This window comes from Euleptes europaea, chromosome 10 (assembly GCF_029931775.1).
Source record: "Euleptes europaea isolate rEulEur1 chromosome 10, rEulEur1.hap1, whole genome shotgun sequence".
NCBI classification, from domain to species: Eukaryota; Metazoa; Chordata; class Lepidosauria; order Squamata; family Sphaerodactylidae; genus Euleptes; species Euleptes europaea.
In genome coordinates this window covers 40,148,466-40,169,278 of record NC_079321.1, presented here as the reverse complement: position 1 = coordinate 40,169,278, position 20,813 = coordinate 40,148,466, and the positions used below count along the sequence as shown (strand labels likewise).

At 43.2% G+C, this 20,813-nt stretch overlaps 1 protein-coding gene across 1 annotated transcript in view; it reads left to right on the top strand.

Annotated features, from left to right (window-relative positions):
• Positions 1 to 15,137: 15,137 nt before the first annotated feature.
• Positions 15,138 to 20,813, top strand: part of COL21A1 (collagen type XXI alpha 1 chain) — a 102,554-nt gene continuing 96,878 nt past the window's right edge. The window contains exon 1 of the mRNA XM_056856367.1: positions 15,138 to 15,232. Coding sequence (XP_056712345.1) covers positions 15,145 to 15,232 — 88 coding nt within the window. The 5' untranslated portion in view covers positions 15,138 to 15,144. The remainder of the gene's footprint in view (positions 15,233 to 20,813) is intronic.

Sequence of the window (20,813 nt, the reverse complement as noted above, 5' to 3'; positions counted from 1 at the left end):
GTTCATTTTACAGTAAGTACACTCCATCTTTCGATCAACATTGGCTCCTGAGACGACTTTGAAAAGGTGTGGCGAGTTAGATCTGCACTGCACATCTGCATTATTGTTTCATCTTAGCAATCATCAACTGGATTGTTTAGTTCACATAGAAAAATCCAGTTCAAAAGGTCAGTATAATAGTATCTGGTAATGTGTGCACGTAGTCTAAGAGCCAATGAGAGGCATGTAGTTGTTGAGTCGGATTCTTACAGACAATCCTCCAGGGCTTTAGAGTTAAGAACTAGACTTTTGAATCGCGCTTGGAAGTGAATAGGCAGTGAATGAAGGTGTTCTTGAACAGGTACTGCGTGTTTGTATAAGGGTGGCACAGGTTAAAAATTGGGCAGTCACATTTTGTGCTGATTGAAATTTTAATTTATTTATTTTAAGCATTTGTATTCTGCCTTTCCACCCAAATGGAGTCCTCAGTGTGGCAAACATTACAAGATATAGTTTATTTTAAATGTTTTAACATTGACATGTGCAGTAATTCAATAAAACATTTAAATACACATTAACCCTCAAACCAGGGAGGAAGTCAAATTCTAAATTGCCTTCAGGCACAGCTCTACATAAACTAGCCTTGAGGTTAAAATTACATGGATTAGCGAGAAAAGATTAATTGTTTCCTCCTGAAGATAATTTTCTTGCAAGATCATGAACACAGCCTAACAGTAAGGCCAGTTCCAAAGGGACCCCAAACTCTTTACATTATCTTAAAGAGATAAACTAACCCCATTCGTTCTAGGTAGATAACACAATCCCCTCTGCGTTGTCATGTTCTTCTCTAAAGAGTCTTGGGAATTGTACTTGGTTGAAGAAGTTGAGGATTCTCTGTATACTCTTCTTTTTTAAAAGGAACACATACAAAACAACCTTATGTTTAATCAGACCACTGGTCTACCAAGGTCAATACCGTCTACTCGGTCTGGTAGTGGTGCTCCAGAGTCTCACACAGAGGTATTTTTCATCATGAACTTTTCCATAATTTTAACTAGAGACACAGAAATTGAACCTGTGACCTTCTTCATGAAGAGCGGGTACTCTGCCATGGAGTCATGACCCCTCATGTTTTGCAAAACCATGATCTCTAAGTGCCTTGAAAGGAAGGATGGTGTTACTGCTCTTGAAACAGAAAATGAAGAATTGTGGGTCTAAACACGATGTACACAAAGTAGGAGTGGGAGGTTGGTGTTTGAATGAAACCTTGGCATGAAAACTGTCCATGCAAATGATATTCTCTGAATTGAGCAAGCTTCTTCCCTCTACTCTAACAAAATGTTTAATTCAGTTTGACTGCCTGGTAAACTCCCCAGATGGAGTTTTCATAAAGCTAAATTTTTTGTCCCTGTGACCTAGGGACAAAAGGATCTCTGAGTGTAGGTGCATAGCGATAAGGAGTCTTGAATTTAAAATAGCAGCTAATGTTTCACTTAATTTTTCCAAATGTGCCCATTTGATTGGTAAAATTAAGTCTTGCTTTGATACCCATTGTCTCAATTTTGGTAACTGTTACATACTTACACTGAGATTTGAAGTCCTTAACTATAGTCTTTAGCACACTGAATTTATTATTTATTTACTTGTGCTATTTATAGTCCATGCTTCTCACTTGGACACAAGGCCGATTACACAGAGTGAGTCAATACAATTGACAGGATGGGACATTCACTAAAGAATGCAGTAGGATTAGGGTTGTAGAACCAGTCAGAAGTCTAAAACACAACTGAAGCAAAGCATAAGTATTAACAGGACACTTTAAATGATCCAAAAAAAAAAAAGTGACCGTGGGAACTTGGCAAGTCTGTGATGAAATCCATGGAGACTGCTTGCCATGGCACCGCAGGAGTGGGCAAAGGATGCAACAGCCCTGGTGGTTTTCCCGACAGATCCTTTGCTCACATGCACATGTCACATGACTGACCATACTGGGTGATGTCTGCTTGGACCCGGGGCCACCAAAACTCACAGGTTAACCGGTGAAGAGTTTTTACTACCCAAAATGGCCAGCCGACCGAACATCATGGGCAAGTTGCAAGACCTCCCTTGCAGGGATCTTGGGGGGTACATATACTCTGCACTGCTGAGTCAGAAGTTCATGTTGCACTGCAAAGCTGAGGGGGTATCTTCTTGGTTGGGTCCCCCAGCGCCTGGAGTTGTTTTTGCACAAAGGGGTCCCACTGCTGCTGTTCCTGGATGTGTTCCCTAAGTGTGGCAGGGGCTGTCATGGCAGCAAAGGTCTCGGGTGGGAGGAGTGTGGCCAGTGGATGCTCCTCCTCTGGTGGAACAGCGTACTCAGGCTTCTGAGAGAGAGCACCTATCTGCTTGTTCTGGGAATATACCTGATGGTAAAGTTGAACCAGGAGAAGAACCAGTGACCGTCTAATCTGCCTCTCGTTTAACCAACGTGCAGTCTGAAGGTGTTCTAGGTTCTGGTGATCTTTATGCACCTGCAATGGGTGCTGAGCCCCTCCTAGGAGGTGTCTCCAAACCTCAAATGATGCTTTAATGGCCAGCAGCTCCCCGGGTCCATCAGAATGGGTCATGCGGTCTCAATAGTCTGGTCAATGGCATGGCAAGATCTGCAAAGTCTGGGATGAACTGCTGATAATAGTTAGCAAAACCCACTGGGAGGAGAGATGACTCAGGATGAGGGGTAGCCCCCAGTATGGCTGATGGCATCTGCTGTGGACAGGGTTCCTGGAAATGAAGCTCTGAGTGAGTCCACCGGATAACTCGGTCGTGGAGGGGCAACCATGACATGCCCAGCATGATGGGGAATCGGGGCATGTTGACGAAGTCGAAGCGGAGCTGCTCCTGGTAATGTTGTACCTCCAAGGTGAGCAGCTGCATCTGCTGGGTTACCGGACCGGAAAGCAGAAGGTGGCCATCAATGGCCTCTACAAGGACAGGCACGTCTTTGAGTTGCAATGGGACCTGGTGTTGGCTGGTGAACGTGGAGTCCATAAAGCAGCTGGAAGCTCCAGAATTGACCATGCCATCTGCTTGCAGCAAATGGTCGCTGAACAAGAGCAGTCTTATGGGGACCATGAGCTGTCCGGCTTTGAGGTCGGTGGGGCCTCTGGGTCTGGCAGCAGTCCACAGGCTGGTGTCATGGATTAATTGATTTATGAAAAACAACAAGACCGCCAGAAATTGTGGCACAGAAGAGGCTTTGTGAGGTAAATATTTACAACAGCAGATTTTATTTTCAACAGCAACGTAGGACGAGGTTGAGAACAGGCCTGGTTCTGCGCAACCAGATCTGCAGCAACTCCACCATTCTGCAGTGGTGCAAGAGCATGCAGTAGTGGGAACAAACTGTCTGGGTTCAGGCAAGCACGTGGGGCAACAGGCAGTAAGCACAGTCCAAGGCACAGTCCAGAGTCAGCACACAAGTAGTTAGCAGTTCAAGCACCAAAACAGGAGGGCAAATCCAGAAAGCACAAGCCTCATCACACAGTCCAAGATCAGGGGCAAATCCGACAAAGTCCAAAGATTATGCACACAGAGTTCTAAGGAGCAGCACAACAGCAGGTACACAAGGGTTGTGGACAAGTTGCTTCCATGCTGGTTTGCCCTTCTCTGACTGCTTTTATCCAGGGAACCCTGATCAGGAGCAGGTGCAGCTCCTCAACACTGGCTGAGTCATCCACAGACAGGTGCCACTCAACACTGGCTGAGCAGCAGCTATGGCTGTCAGGCCTGATCCTGTGGTGACTCAGGCTCACAGGCAGAGGTTGACGGGTGCTGGGCTGCCAACCGCCCGCTATGGCGCGTTACGGCATCTCCCTCGGAGCCCGCCTTCTCCAGCACTCCAAAGGCTCCGAGGCCACCTTGGAGGTGAGGCTGGTGGCTGCAGTGCGTCTGTTTCAGCCTGGAACCTGGGCTGTGAGACTGAGAGGGTGGTGCACTGATCTCAGCCTGAAACTCCCCTTCTGCATGAAATGGAGCCTCTACCTTGTCTGGTGGTTCTTCCTGTGGCCTCCAAGGGTGGTGGCCAGCTTCCTCTGTCTCTTCCTCATCCAAGGTGTTGGCAGGCATACCCACGACATCAGCAAAATTATATAGCAGCCCTAACCTGGAGGCACAGCTAATATAAACATGGGGAGTGCCTGCAAGCGCTGATCAGCTCTTGAGTCTTAAGGCACAAGACATTATGGTGTCCCTGGGGATGCTGCCTCCATTTTAGAACTGAATGTGGGCCATTTGAAAGGCAGTGCAGCAGGATCAGGCACCCTGGGGGTGTTAGATGGCCTTTTCATGCACTATAAGACTGGGTTTTAAAGGTAAAGGTCCCCTGTGCAAGCACCAGGTCATTCCTGACCCATAGGGTGACGTCACATCTTGACGTTTTCTAGGCAGACTTTGTTTACAGGGTGGTTTGCCAGTGCCTTCCCCAGTCATCTTCCCTTTACCCCCAGCAAGCTGGGTACTCATTTTACCAACCTCGGAAGGATGGAAGGCTGAGTCAACCTTGAGCCGGCTACCTGAAACCAACTTCCGTTGGGATCGAACTCACCACTCTGTGCCACGGGGCTCTGAAGACTGGGTTTTACAAAGTCATTAAAAAGAGCTTCTTTTACATACTTGGCATACTTCTAACATTTTCTGGTGATGAGACCAACATTAAGTCCTGTAGAAACAAGAGACTTAGTGATTTTACATAATATAGAGAACTGTACATACAATAGCGACAGGAAAATGCAGTCAAACGTTCTTAAAAATCATAATTTTCCATCAAAGTGCAGGTTGGTTTACTGGCAGTACAGTACTAAGCAGAGTTATATCTTTCTAACCTCATGGACTTCAATGGATTTAGTGGCGTTTATTTCTATTCAGGATTGTACTGTTAAAATTAAAATGGAATGATGTGAAGCTGACCAGATGTGGTTTGCTGTACTTGGATTACCTAAGTAGGGTTCTTTAGCACTAAAACATCAAAGATTTCATGAAATGAATTACATTTTTGGCCTAGCACAAGAAACATTCCAGACTGACTTATGAATATTAAAAAACAACACATTCTCACAGAGTTAAGTTATGCATAAGAATAAATTTCCATCTGATGAAGCACCCGCATATATTATCTAATAGAATGTGCTTGGTGATGGGTTTTAAGTTGTAATTCCTCTGTTTTTATAATTGGAATGTTTTAACAGCATTTAAAACAGATGCCGAGTGAAAATTAAAATATGACTTCCACATCTCTAAAAATTTATTATAGCTTTATATCTATTATAATGCAGTCCATAATCTAGAATGGCCATTTGATATCATTGTTCAGTTTGAAGACATTTAATTTGCATTTGTTCCTATTATGTATAGTTCTCTAGCTGCCCATTTCGAGGTGGAGGTTTCATAACTGCAAATACTAACACATGGCAAAGACTGAAGCTTAATGAGATACACCAAAGGGGCTTTAGTGACCTTCTGATGGTTATTGACTGACATAAGGCTTTGCCATTCAACTGTTCAACCTCAACAGCTTTGGCTCATGTAGGGCAATTTATGATAGTACGGTTATAGGCTAGTAGTGCCCAAGGCAGTACCACCCCTGGAAACGCCCCTCCCCAATGCCCGCATGGGCTTTCCCTTCCAGGAAATCCCTGCTGGCATGGCTGCGCTGGCAGCAAGGGCTGCCAGCTCCTGGACGTTGGTGTGTTTGCCCTTGCACCAGCATAAGTGCCACCTTATTGTGTGATAAGGTGGCACCTACGCTGGCACGGGGTCACACCGGCTCCTAAGGAGCTTCAGCCCCCTCTTCAGGGATGGGCTGTAAGTGAAAAAGCAAATGATATGGTAAAATTCCTGTTGGGTCATCATTTCTTTCCAGTCAAAGTAGGTGGAAAAAACAAAAACCATTTCAATTTTGCTCTAGACAGATGACACACTGCTAATTTCCCATACCCAAATTGATCTTAGAAGGCTGTTGAGACAGTTCAGCTCCTACTGTAAATATATATATATACTTCGTGTTAATTATGATAAAACCAAAATTATGGTTTTTGGTAGAAGACTGCATGGTTATAAAGGGACAATGGATGAGAAACCATTAAAACAGGTATCTGGCTTTAAATATTTAGGGGTGAAGTTTCATTCATCAGGCTCTTGGACAAACCATATTGGCTATGCAAAGAATAACCCTGAAAAAGCTGTCCTTGGTCTTCTTACATAGGACAGGAGGCTGTCTGATTCCTCCAACTGTAGAAATTTATAAAATGAAATTACTTCCCAAGCATCTGTATGGAGCACTGATTTGGGGCTTTGGAAATCTCCAATCTTCAGGAATTTATCAAAACAAATTTGCACTCCGGTTGCTAGCTGTTCCACCATCAACACATTCAGTATGGTTAGAGTAGAATGATCTCTACCCTCAATAACAACCCTAGTTTCTAAAACAACCATAAATTTCTAGCTGAAGACCATCTTCTGTATATCTCCAGGCCTTTTGACCTTGGTGTGTAGAGAGATGAAGGATAACTCATGGTGTAGTTCTGTGTTGAAATTGGCCGCTAGTCTTGGCTTCTCAGTAGAACACTTGAGGACCTTTGGATTCTATGCAGCCAAACTACTCATAAAACAAAGATTTTTAGACCAGAGTGCTCAAACTGATGTAGGTCTTGTAGGTAACTTGAGAACATCTATACTTTATAGACAGCTATCTTCCTCTCCCCTGATTCTTTCAGCGTACTTTACCAGTTTAAGGATCTGCAAATACAGAAAAGGCTTTCACCAAGGCACACTTAGATATTTTACTGCTCACAGTCTTGGAAGGCCATTTTAATGGAATCCCATATAGGAAAGAGTCTGCTCCTGTGATCAAAAGTCTATTGAGGATCTATCCCATGTCTCATTCCAGTGTCCAAGATAGTAGGTGGAACGTCATAGATTTTTGCGGGCCATAATATCCTGCTTCCCAGGAAGGTCAGATTGGGAGAAATTAGTTATATTACTGAAAGAGAGAGACAAATTCAGCACTTTCCAAATAGCAAGATTTGCTGCTGCCATCATGGAGGATAAAAAGATGGTTATTAGATATATATTTTAATGATATGTTTGTATTTTAATACTCTCTGGAAAATGTCTAATTCTTTAAATAATTTTACTATTTGAAATTTTATTTTGGTGGAATTTCCACCTTATTCTGTATTGTTGCTATGGCTTTTTTTTTTTTTTTGCTAATGCAGTAAAGACTTGATGACCATAGAATTGGAAGGGACCACCAGGGTCATCAAGTCCAACCCCCTGCACAATGCAGGAAATTCACAACTACCTCCCCCCCACACCCCTAGTGACCAGAAGATGGCCAAGATGCCCTCCCTCTCACCATCTGCCTAAAATGATGAAATGAAAAAGCTTGCCTAGATCCAATCCCTGTGTCTCTGTTGCTATAGGAGTTGGAGAGATTTTCCTGTCTGCCTGAGTACATTTTTTTACTGTGGTTACTGCAGTTTTGCCCTTTTCAATCTCTTCTTTACTCCCAGTGGGACCTTTCTCCCACAGGCTAGCCTTCTTTATACAGATTATGTTGTGGAAGAAACAGAGGACTGGAATGAACTCATGTCCTTGATTTTTAGCTGTTGTCTGACTGACTTCATTCCTCTTGATCTTAGTGTCATTTTTTTGGGCAGTGTCTTTCAGTTGTTACAGCTTGTTGGTTTTCAGTAGATGTTGCTGTGTAAATATGTGCACCCACAACACACACCTCTTGTAATATTAATAAGGAATTTGACTTATTTTTCTCACAGTATCACTCCCTGATATCTCCAAGCTAACACAATTGTTGAGTTTAAATAAACTCCAGAATACTCACAAAAAAGTACATGCCTTGCCACATTCTACAGATGCCATATTTCAGGCATGGACAGCATTCTCATAAAACTGTCTTTCTAGTATTTGGAGCATGGCTGCTAAAGTCATGAGAAGACCATGTCAACAAGCCCCTGGTGTCTATCATAAATCAGTCACTAACTCAGGGCACCTTCTCTCGACCACTCAGAGAGATCTGTCCATACTTTATTATTCTGTAGGGATTTTTTTAATGTGGCTAATTATCACCACTAATATGCCCTTTCTAGGCAAAGTAATTGAGAGAGCAGTAGCAGATCAACTCCAGGTCTTCTTGGATAATTTACCTGCTCTGGATCCTTTTCAATCTGTCTTCAGGCTGGGCTAGGGGACAGAGATGGTGCTGGTAGCTTTAGTTGAAGACCTTTACCTGAATGTAGAGACAGGCCATGCATTTGTTGCTCCAATGGATTTATCAGCAGCCTCTGATACACTGTACTGTGCCATCCTGTTGAGGCATTTGGAGGCAGAACTAACTTAACAGGTTCTGTGTTTTGGGCTGGTTCGAATCATTCCCCATGGACCGGACTCAAAGGATTGGCATTGGAGGCCAGTTATCATCAGTGTGGGCCTGAGACTTAGTGCATGAGAAGCTATGTTCTTACACTTTGATACGGCGAAACAAAATTAATTTACGGTCTTTGACACACACATATTTTAAGTAACTTTCAATTTAGTCTGTTACTTAAAACCATGCAGTGGGCAACTGGCATATCATCAGTTCTTTTGGAAGAATCTTGAACACAGTTTCCTCCTGTATCGATTAGCTGTTTTTCTTGGATTAGTTTATGAAGCAAAATTCTATGACCCTTGATCAAGAGAGGAATAGCACTAATTTGCTTTTTTTTCATGGTTTTCAGAGAAACATTGACTTAAGTCAGTGTTTCAGCCATCATCCCAGACTGTATTCTGGCATGGTACACAATTCATTTTCCAATAAATCATGCATATCAAGCTAGGGTCTCCTATGCTGTGGCTTCCCTCTCTTGCCATCCTGGCATCTCATTCATCTGGCACAAAGTCAGCTGGGTCAAATTCAACAGCTGATGTCTTTTGGCAGAACAAGCTGACTTTCTGAACAGAGAGACTCTGTGTTGTTTCAAACATTGGAGTTCAACACAAAGTTCCTCTGTGGTAGACAAGTAGTCAGTGGGTTCAGTGGTTGAGTCATATTGCAAATAAAAGCTCAATCTGTTGCAACGCTTGTTCATTTTAAAGAAATTTTCAGTAATGCTGGATCCATCCTTGATGCTTTCTTAAGTTTTCAGTGTAAAACATTACTACCAACTAAGGTTGCCAACTCTAGCTTGGGAAATCACTGGAGATTTTGGAGGTGGAGAGTGCGTTTGGGGAGGGATTTCAGCAGGGTGTAATGGCATAGGGCAAAAACGCATGGTCACTTACTGCGGTTTCTGCCCAGTTTCTTCCCCATTCCAGCCAGGATTAAATGAACCCGGGCCGGGGGAGAATCTGTACGCATGACCCTTGTTGATCTGTGGCGAAACCGTGAGCTGCCCCGTCCGTGCAAACAGAAAACGCGGGAGCCACATACTTCCTGGTCTTTCAGCAACGCCCCCTCCCCCTGGTGATTGGTCACGAGCACGCCGGAATGCCGAATAACGGGCAGTGGTATGAGAGTGGGAAAATTTGGCGGGCAGGAGAGTAACAGCTGTGGTGTCCACGCCCCACTTCCGGGAAAGTTGAACTTTCTCAACATACCAGCCATTATCAATGAAATCACGCCTTTTTCCACACTTTGCAAGCAAGCACTGTCCCAGTCAACACAACGTTGGGGTAATTTTTAATCAATTTCTCAATATTTCTATGTTGTGGTATATCGGGAAAAAAATCTCAAACAAGGTGGTTGGGTTGCGAGGGGAGGGGTTTGGAGGCGGGCGGGCCGTTGTGACGCGGGAAGACTTGGCTCGTGTTTATGTGAGACGAGCCAGGGATAACGGTTTGGCTCCTCGATAGCAAATCCGGGTTTGTTTTGGGTCGACACATTGCTCAGCCAGCAGCAAATCAAGTGCCGTTTGTTTGTGAGGATTTGATCCTGGGTGAAACTGGGAATAAACAGGGAGGAAACTGGGCAGAAACCGCAGTAAGTGACCGTGCGTTTTTGCCCATAGAGTCTAGCTTGCAAAGCAGTTCTTTTCTCCAGGGGAATCCTATTACCAACCCACCTAACCAATTCCCCACCCCCCATGGCCAATTATTTTTTTCCCATGTATTAAAAACATTTCCACAAGCTCTAATCAGTTAAATGGGCAGTAAAGCTGTCACTAAACTATCTGAATACAAATCAGTTGGCACAAAAATAGCATTAATATTGAGAGAGATATTTTACATCCTTGTTAATAAGAACCTACCAGAGTTTGGGGGCTGTTGCTGTAAAAGCCTTGCTTTCCACCACTTCCATCCTTATCTGCTGCAACAGCAACAGATGTTAGTTGGTGCATGATAAGTCTATCAATTACTTGTTCATCAAAAATAACTTATTTCTTCATTTCTATTCCCATTCCACTCTTGAAATGTCACTGTGATGATAAGTGAAAGGAAGTCTAGAGCATATTCTGGTGTTACTCATTGTTATTGTTGTAGTAGAACAAAATCCACCAGTATTAAAAAAAACGAGGCCTTGTGTTGTGTATCTTCATCAGAGCACATATATAGTTGTTTTTAAGTGTTCAAAGTAGTATGCACACTTCTTTTTAGTTGTGCTTACAACCCATTTGGCAAACTAGGTCTAAGCTTGATAGACAATGGCCTTCCTAAGGCCATCCATCACCTCAGCGAGACTTGAACTGGAGGCATTCTGGTTCATAACTCATTCTTAACAGCCACACTACAGTAATGCACACATGTATCTCACCGCAGGAGGACTCTCGAATGGCTTCTAGCCATTGGCAGGCTGGCTACAGGGATGAGTGTATTACCCAAATTAGAGGGTCTCCACTTTGGTTGGGAGAATTAGCATGGAGACAGAGCTTTGCGGGAGCTTGGGTAACCAGGATCTTTGCAGCCTTTGTATACATGGAAAACTCCCAATAAAGAAGCAGTTTGTTCCAAATAAAATGGGGTTTTATTATAAAATAGTTTCAAGCACACAATGTAAACACACACAGTTCACACAAGAGCTAAGGAAAGTAAAGGGTGGAGGGGTGGGATTCTACAGTAAGGGTTCTTCAGGTGATAATCACCAATCTTGAAGAGCAACTTCCAAATGAAAACAGCACTGTAGAGGGGGAAACAAACAAGCATCTTCAGAAAGCAATGCGAGAGACCTTACACGCAAGTAAGGGGTGAGTGTTTGGATCCAAGACACACACTATGAATACCATGAGGGCTAATATTTATGTCCCTAAATAAGTCCTGAGGCCGTATGAGATAACTGGCAAAGGAAGTCTTTACCATGGACAAAGAACTTGATTGCTCCTCCGAAGTTTGGACAAAAGAAAGGAGAGGTTTAATGTCTCTCAGGAAAGAAGAGTATGTCTGTATGCTTGCTTGATTAATTGCTGGAGATTGCTTGGTATAGATATTAGAATGTGAGGGAATGTCTGAGGAGTTTCTCAGGATGGGTGTGAGTCAGGCAGGACATGTTCAATTCAATCTTCTCTGAATGCTTGATGACTGGCTTGAGGGGCATCAGATATGCAGGAGAAGCCCCTGGCTTGAGGGGCATCAGATATCTAGGCTTTTCTTGAATAGCATTGATTACCTGTGAGTTGCAAGTAGAATCATACGCTCCTTTAGTGCAGTTGTGCTTGTACAAAACTTAGCATTTTCCTCTCTATATATTATAGCACTCAGAACTTGGTTGTACAAGATAGAGCTCAAGAAGAAACGCAAGTGGGGTTACAATAAGTTTGACTTACTGCAAGTGGCTACCACTGTCTTTTTTCTTGCACAAGAGAAAGCAGAACATAAGAAAGGCCATGTTGGATCAGACCAAGGTCCATCAAGTGCAGCAGTCTGTTCACACAGTGGCCATCCAGGTGCCTCTAGGAAGCCCACAAATGAGACAACTGCAGCAGCATTGTCCTGCCTGTGTTCTGAAGTACCTAATATAATATGTATGCTTCTCTGATCCTGGAGAGAATAGGTATGCATCATGACTAGTATCCTGGATGTGAGGGCGATCTGGCTGCGACATCTGCCATCCCATTGATCACCAGGATTGATTAGGCTGATCTGGCTGGCTAGGCGGGTGTCTCCTACCTCCCTTACCACTCCATGTGCGTCCATCCCAAAGCTGCGCGCTTGGTGGAAGAGGACGACCATCCCAGATAGAAGGAGTGTACCCGTTCTACAGTCAAGGGTAAACGATAGCTGTGCTCCCCTGCTAGAACCTCCAAACAAGCTCAAGGACTAGTATCCATTTTACTAGCAGCCATGAATACTCCTCTCCTCCATGAACATGTCCACTCCCCTCTTAAAGCCTTCCAAGTTGGCAGCCATCATGACATCCTGGGGCAGGGAGTTCCACAATTTAACTGTGCATTGTGTGAAGAAATAATTCCTTTTACCTGTTTTGAATCTCTCCCCCTCCAGCTTCAGCAGATGACCCCGCATTCTAGTATTATGAGAGAGGGAGAAAAGCTTCTCCCTGTCCCCTCTCTCCATACCAAGAATAATTGTATAGACTTCTATCATGTCTCCCCTTAACCGCCTTCTTTCCAATCTAAACAGCCCTAAGCATTTTATCCACTTCTCATAGGGCAGTTGCTCTAGTCCCCTGATCATTTTGGTTATTTGTTCTGCACCTTCTCAAGCTCTGCAATATCCTTTTTTAGGTGTGGTGACCAGAACTGTACACAGTATTCCAAGTGTGGTCTTACCATAGATTTGCAGAAGTTCTGTGCTAGATCCAACCGAAGACCTGGTAATTTAGAAATCCAAGTCCAGAGAGAAATCCAGTGTGCTTTGTCTCTATTTTTTAATGCTGTAAATATTCATGTATGAAGTTCAAACAATATCTCGTTCTTGTGTGTATTTAAGTGTTATTTTAACATGTTTTTTTATGTATAAGCCAACTGTAATAGCCTTTGGATTTGATTGTGAAAGCTCTTTGTGTCACAATACAACATGAGAGAAGTGCTTAACTCCTCTTGGGATTTAGGCTAATCTAAGTGACATTTATCATAAATAGGGAAAACTGAGAAAAGATAGAAATTCCACTGCTTTGGCTTTATAAAGCTGGGAATATCAGCTAGCAAAAGAACACTAAGAAACTATAGTACCGTTTAAAAAAAAGGTTTGTGTACCAGTTGGATGTAGAAGCCTCAAGTCGTAAAGTAGTTTGAACGAGTAGAAGATAAGAACAGATCTTGTTGTATTACTTGTATTATTGGATGGGGTAATTTTTACTTCAAAACTGGTAAGAATTTTCAGTTTTTTGTGTTTGGGGTATTTTGGTTTTGTATGGCAGGATGAGCCTAGATGTATAATGGATGTATCATCCTGCCTTTCCTGGGGGGTGGGGGTGGGGAGCAAAGAAGGTGAGGAGAAGGACAGATGCTGCCAGATGTTGCTGCCACCACACCTCGCTATGTGTTACCTCACCTTATGCCATGTTGGAGAATGAGAAGGATGACTGGCTTCCTGCCCTTCTCAGGTAGGGCTGATTGGTCCCTCCTTGCATTCAGTGGGAGCTTTTGGGAGGCAGCTACAGGGGGCAAACCTGAAAAAGCCCCAGGTTTGCAGAAAAATTTGAAATCTAAAAACAAAGTACATTGGAGAATTAACCCAAATAATAGAAGCAGTGCCTATAACTTTAAGAAACAAATGTCCTCAGTGGCTGCTGCCAGCCTTGGTTTCTATCAGTAAAAGAAGGGAAAACTGTTTTGTCCTTTGAGGGAGGATGCATCATGGCTAGGCCTGGCAAAACCATTAGGAAACTGCCTACCACCTGACTTGCATGGCTCTCCCGTACTACTGTTCCACAGCAGCCATCCCACTATAGCCAGTGTGGTATAGTGGTTAAAGTTTGGACTAGGATCTGGGAGACCCAGGTGTAAATCCCCACTCTGACTTGGGAACCTGTGGGTGATTTCGGACCCATCATTCTCTTTCTTAGTTGTTGTGAGGATAACATGGAGGAAAGGAGAATCATGTAAGTTGCTTTGGGTTCTCATTGTGGAGAAATGTGGTGAATAAATGAAGTAAATAAATAATAAATATAGCTATAAGATGGGCAGATAAAAAGCTGGTGGGTGGGAAGGAGAAGAAGAAGCATGGAAAGGTGAAGATGGGGTTGCCAGAACGAGGAAAAAGTAGTAACAGTGTGGGGAAGGGGCACTATGGAGATGTCTGAGTGTCTCACTGAAGTTACCTAGTGGATCTGGAGAGGGCAGCACCGGTTTCTGAGGTGATTTGTACTCCCTTCCTCCCCCTTTGGATGCTTCAGAGTAGCCCATGCACCCCCTAGGCAAGCTAGGGAAAAACTGTAAAAGAATCTGCTCTAAGCCTTTTCTTAAAAAAAAAAAAAAAGCTTTTCTTTGATATGATTTTTCTTTGTGCTATTTCATTTCTGGTGCTCTTCCAAGGCTATGTTTTGTTTCGAACAAAATGTGGTAACTTGTGCGTGGGGAATAGATCAGAGTAGTTTTCATTACTCATGAGTAGCTTTCATTAATGAAAAAAAGCATGCCTGAACCTAGCTTGATGTGAGGCTCACACTTTTGCCTTGCTCCTCCCCCTCCTTTTGACACCAGAAATTGTGTGACATATTAATTCTGGCTACCTGTGATGTATGAATTTGCTAGCCAACGCCTTCTTCCCCAGTCCCCCACCCCTCACACACTGATATTTTAAGCCCTGGGAGATGTCACACAAACCTATAGATACTTTTCCTAACTGCAGTTTCCTGTGATATCTGAATGCAGCTGAAGTTGAACCACAGTTCAGAATTGGATCTGACTCAAAATTGTGGAACTCCCTGCCCCAGGATGTGGTGATGGCTGCCAACTTAGAATTACTTCTGTTGGGATCAAGCTCAGGTCGTGAGCAGAGCTGGAACTGCAGTACTGCAGCTTACCTCTCTGCACCACGGGGCTCCTTGATCTGGAATTAGATATAACCAAAACCATGAACACAAGCAGGTGGATTAGACAGAGTGTTGATTTCAAATTGATTGTACAACTAGCTTTAACTGTTTAGATGCATTATAGTTATGTGTAACATTTAATGTAATTGTATTAAAATAACTTTTCTTCTAGTTTTAGAGTTTGAAGTGCTGGAAATACTGAATACATGGCAAAGAACACAAAGTTTCTTCAGACAGTTCTAATATTACTGCTTCACGATTACATATCAGCTGATGATGGTGATATAAGATCAAGTAAGAATCTGCTTTATTTGCTAATCATGGCTAGTTAATTTTTTTTCCTAAAGAAGATCCTAATTTCTCCTTTTCCTTTCTGCTCTTCTAAAATTATGTCTAAACAAATGTACATTGTAGTGGTTTGATATGTTAGGTCTTGATATGTTTTGATGTGGATGTGTGTTCCTTATAAAGGCATTTTCCACAGGCACTGTTTCAAAGAAGACATGAGACAGCAGCTTGGGTTGAACTAGTTAAATTGTGGAACTCCCTGCCCCAGGATGTGGTGATGGCTGCCAACTTGAAAGGCTTTAAGAGGGGAGTGGACATGTTCATGGAGGATAGGGCTATCCATGGCTACTAATCAAAATGAATGCTGGTCATGATGCATACCTATTCTCTACAGTATCAGAGGTGCCTTCCCATTACATTAGGTGCTGTGAAACACAGGCAGGATGGTGCTGTAGTCATTTGTGGGCTTCCTGGAGGCATCTGGTTGGCCACTGTGTGAACAGACTGCTGGACTTGATGGGCTTTGGTCTGACCCAGCATTGCTTTTCTTATGTTAATTAGTTTTATTTAAATAAACGTATCTGCGTAATATTTAAATATGCTAACATATTTAAATTGGTGGGCTTAGCTAAGGCAGCCTGTCTGTGCCTGCCTTTTCTGGCAGACCCACCCGAACTCCAGACACAGCCAGCATCTTCTGCTGGCTGTTTTTATCATCCTGCACACAGTGTGTGGAGAGCGACTCAGCTCCATCCCCCTCAGCTGATGCACTTCACAGCCACTACCAGGTTCGGAAAGATGTTGCTCAGCACTAAGCACCACTCCTTCCTAGCTGCATGCTGCCACACAGCCCGTGATGCCCTATTCAGGACACTCCCTCCACCACCTCGGATGTCTCAGGGTGCTTCCTGGTAATCCCTTCCTCTCATGATCAGCCGATCCCTGCCAATGAAGCTTTGAACACATTCCAGAGAGGGGAGTGAAGCTCCATAGGAGCTGGCGTGACCCCACGCTGGCGTAAGTGCCCATTTAACCCGGGATAATGGGCACTTACGCTGCCCTGGGTGGCACACACAGCAGTGGCTGGGCGCCCCTAAATCCCAGAAGCGGCAGGGCCTACACTGGGAAGGGGATTCCAAGGGGCGGAGCTGATGTTAGTCAGTTTCGTAACCCCTTTCACCCCGGGAATGCCCCCTTGAGCTGCGGTGTGGCCACTCCTCCTTTTTCGGTGGTGCAGCTTCTCTGCGTGCAATGGAGCATTTCCGCCTTTTTTCTGTATTTTGTTTTTTTAAAAGCTTTTTTATTCTCTGCGACAGCTGGGAAGTCTCTGAGGAGGTGGTTTGGCTGCCCTGCCCCCGGTCGCCACAGATCTACCCCTCCCCAAGAATGGGCTGCCAGTGTCTCCTTTGAATTTACCCATCTGGGACAAAATGCTCTCCCCGGCATGGATGCTGGGAATTCCACTTTTGGGGATTTTGTTGTAGGATATCCTAATATTTAGATGACATTTTTTTAAAAATCACAAGTTCAGATGGTGTTAAAGCCGCAGATGGTGATAAAGTTTTCGTGATCCACTCCTCCTACTGGAGAGGTATTTAGTTTTTTGGATTCCTTTGTAAAGCTTTGGTCTTTACATCCCCCCCCCCCCCGCAGCTTCTGGGTACTTATGGTTTATTTTAAAAATTTAAACCCCACATTTCCTTTCTAACTCAAGGCAGCTAACAAACATGACCATAGGCCACATAACTGGAGAAAGGAAATCACTCAGTTGCCATCACGAAATAATGTATTTGAACTTAAAACTGCTCCCTGGAGTGAGAGGAGAGCTGGACAAGAACCGCCCAAGTAACCCACAAGAGAAAAAAATGATAAGAACGCACAGCATAAAATGAAAGCAGGAAGGGGTGGTCGAGTGTAAAACTTAAGTATGAGGAGGGCACACGCAGCATAGTTCCTTTATTTGACATGTGTCCCTCAGGAGACTGAGGGAAAGGTTTGTGTTCAGACTAGTTGCTCCAAAGCAAACTCCTGCAATGGCTGAGGGTTCCCCATCTTGGGAAAAGTAGGTAAGGGGTACTTAGACTTGATTCCATCCAGGTCTCTCTGCCAAGTGGCCATTGCTCTGATGACCCTGGCCCATTATTTCACTTTTGTTCAATTGAGGCTTTGAGGCTGCCATGAGGAATGGTATCTGCAGGCCAGAAAAATAGAAAAAGGAGGACAGGGAGAAACACGGAGCGTGAGAGAGAAGGGAGAGGAGGTTTGAAGGCTTGATGTAGTTATGGTGCACCCTTTTGGCTTGTATAATTGCAGCTAAGAGAAAATTATCCATCCATCAGCTCTAACTCACCTCACAGAAACTTAAGTTGAGTGGTAGCTTTGTGGCAGGCTTGAGCACAGTCCAAGTAGATATTAGCCATAGAAATCCAAGACTGTCATCTAGTTGTATGTCTTAGATTCCCATAGGAATTCTAAGCTGAGGCCAAATCTTATGTTTATTTTAATGGTGCTTGTGGATCATGGTTTTGTATTCTTCCAATGATCAGAATACAAGACCATGATCCACAAGCACCATTAAAATAAACATATAGGAGGAGGAAAAGCAATAATTTCTGGAGAAACCTGAGAGATCAGTTGCAGTTTTGAGGCAAATGATTTTGTTCTTTGGGGTTTGTTTTTGATTTGGATCTGGAACAAAAAAAGAAAGAAAAAAGGATTATCTCACAGTATCTCTTTAAGCAGGCAGCAGGGGTTTTTGTCATGGTAAATTATGGTTTGGCGATTATGAATACCCTGTGTACTTCTGTGTTCTCCTTCCCATTATATCTGCCTTATTTTGTTATTTGTACCGTGTTCACTTGGCCATAAAGCTCTTGAGGCAGTATACAAAACATGATTAAAGCAATATAAAACCAATTAACTATTTGCATTAAAATATCACCTACTAATCTATTGTGAAAAATATCAGCACCTATAAAAGCAAGCAGAGCAATTAATCAGTACAATCGTTTAGTAGTAGGTAGCAACCATAGTACAATATCATTACTATAAGAGTTACTATAAGCGTTGTCAAGTTGCTTCTGACTCATGGCGACCCTATGAATCAATGTCCTCCAAAATGTCCTATCTTTAACAGCCTTGCTCAGGTCTTGCAAATTGAGGGCTGTGGCTTCCTTTATAGAGTCCGTCCATCTCTTGTTGGGTCTTCCTATTTTCCTTCTTTCTTCAACTTTTCCTAGCATGATTGCCTTTTCCAGTGACTCTTGTCTTCTCATAATGTGACCAAAGTACTATAGCCTCAGTGTAGTCATTTTAGCTTCTAGGATCAATTCAGGCTTGATTTGATCTATAACCCACTGATTTGGTTTTTTGGCAGTCTATAAGAGTAGTAATCTAAAAACATTAACAACTTCAAAACAAATCATCAGGAGATGTATTTTGGCTAGCCTTTCTTAACTAGACAGAAAGACTGGGCATGTGTTTTGCTGACATGGAAAACTTAACAGGTTTGGCAAATAAATATGAAAAGGGCCACAGCCAAACTGCCACCACAGATGAGCACTTCTTGAATGGTGAACCTTTCATCCTTTTGTGGATTTTTCTGTAATTATAGTTTGGCATTGATAGCCAAACTGGATGGACCAGGGTTTACCATAAACTGCTTTGAACTGTGGTTTCAAATCGAGCATTTGTGGTAATTCCTGTATATTGGTAACCATAGTTTGCCCAATTTGAACATTGTGATGAACTATGATTAGAGAAAATCAGGAAAGAAGGAGCGAGTTGGCACATAAGGGGGGAACACATTACTCTGTGCGGTACTCACAATTGCCAAAACATGGCTTGGCTGTGATTTTTCAAATCCAAGCTGTAGAAACCTCTGCATGGCCTCCTAGCGGCTATGTGGCTCAGTATGTAGCAAAAGGGACCGATAGCAAGAAAAATGCAATAAGCAAGCCAACTTGGGTTGGCCTAGAGAAGAACAATACTGAAAAAGGAGTAAAATGTTTTGGCCTTCTGTGATTAATTATCACTCGTGGTTTTATTGAAGATTTATTTCCCTTCCTGCCATTCCCATTACAAAGAGAAGAGTACCATTGTACTGCCAAACAAATAGTACTTGTACTGTGTGTTTCTTATTAGTGATTGCCATGTTATCTCACTACTCAACTCAATAAAGGGAAAAACTATGTTTTGTCCTAGTTACTTAACATTTTAAAACTAACCAGTACTATATGGGTATCTGAAGAAGTGAGCTGGGACTCACGAAAGCTCATACCCTGCCAGGAATGTTATTAGTCTTTAAGGTGCTACTGGACTCTTGCTCTTTTCTACAGTACTGTATGTTGTACATTATAAATTATGAAAGCTAGCAATAGAAACTGTGGAACTCAGGTTTACTGCTGATCATGGTAACTGTCAGTCAGTGGCGGACTGGCCATTGTGTTAGCTTGCCCAATGGCGAGTGGGCGCTGTGGGCCCCTGAGGAAGTGGGCCCCCTTAAACATTAGACAATATGTTAAAAATAAAAATTAAATGATAGCCGTATAGTTGTGGGTGGGCCCCCTTTGTCTCCTGGCAACCAATATTTTTAGGCCCAGTCCGCCACTGCTGTCAGGGACTAAGTGAGAAACCCCATCTTTTGTGTGTCTCCACGGCACTGGCAGTTATTCTCCCCTTAGTGATTGTTTCCTCAAAATAATTTTCATAGATGGACTTCTCCTTCACACTCTTCTTGGACTCATCCTTCAGTCTTCCTAGGGTTGCCAGGTCCCTCTTCACAACTGGCGGGAGATTTTGTGGGCGGAGTCTGAAGAGGGTGGGGTTTGAGGAGGGGAGGGACTTCAATGCCATAGAGTACAATTGCCAAAGCGGCCATTTTTCTCCAGGTGATTTGATTTCTATCGGCTGGAGATCAGTTGAATTAGCAGGAGATCTCCTGCCGCTACCTGGCAGTTAAACAAATAGTACGTATGCTGACTTAACACAGTTGTGTAAACCCACAGCACCAGCTCAGTTACTTTTATGCAATAAATAAACTCCTAATAGTCTCAATATTAATCACATAATAGTACTCTAATATATTCCGTTTAACCACCCAACAAAAATTTATTGCAAAACCACACTGGGTAAATAACAAAAATGCACGGTTACTTCACCACTACGCAATCCAAGGTCATAGAATGCAACAAAAAATCTTGGTTCAGCAAGTCCATTAAAGATAAATCCTGATGGAAAGGAAAATTCAAAGTCCAAGTTCCAAAAGAAAAAGTCCAGGGTACAAAGGTTCCAAACGGAAAAGTCCAAACTCCAAGGTACAAAACGTTACTTCCGGATAGGTAGACGTTGCGCAATGTATGATTGCTTCATCAGTTGTTAATGTCCAAATGTCCTTACCCCCAACTGGGTTGACATACATTCATATGGGTACAAAGACCTCTGTTGATTTTCCTTGTTGATTTAAATTTCAGTGAGGGTCATTTGTTTTGATGCTGGACTTGGCGTAATCTAGTATATGTTTATGCTTGTGAGGGGTGTGTGCCCCTAAGAAGAAAAATGGGAAGCCAACATATGCATAGGGCTCTGG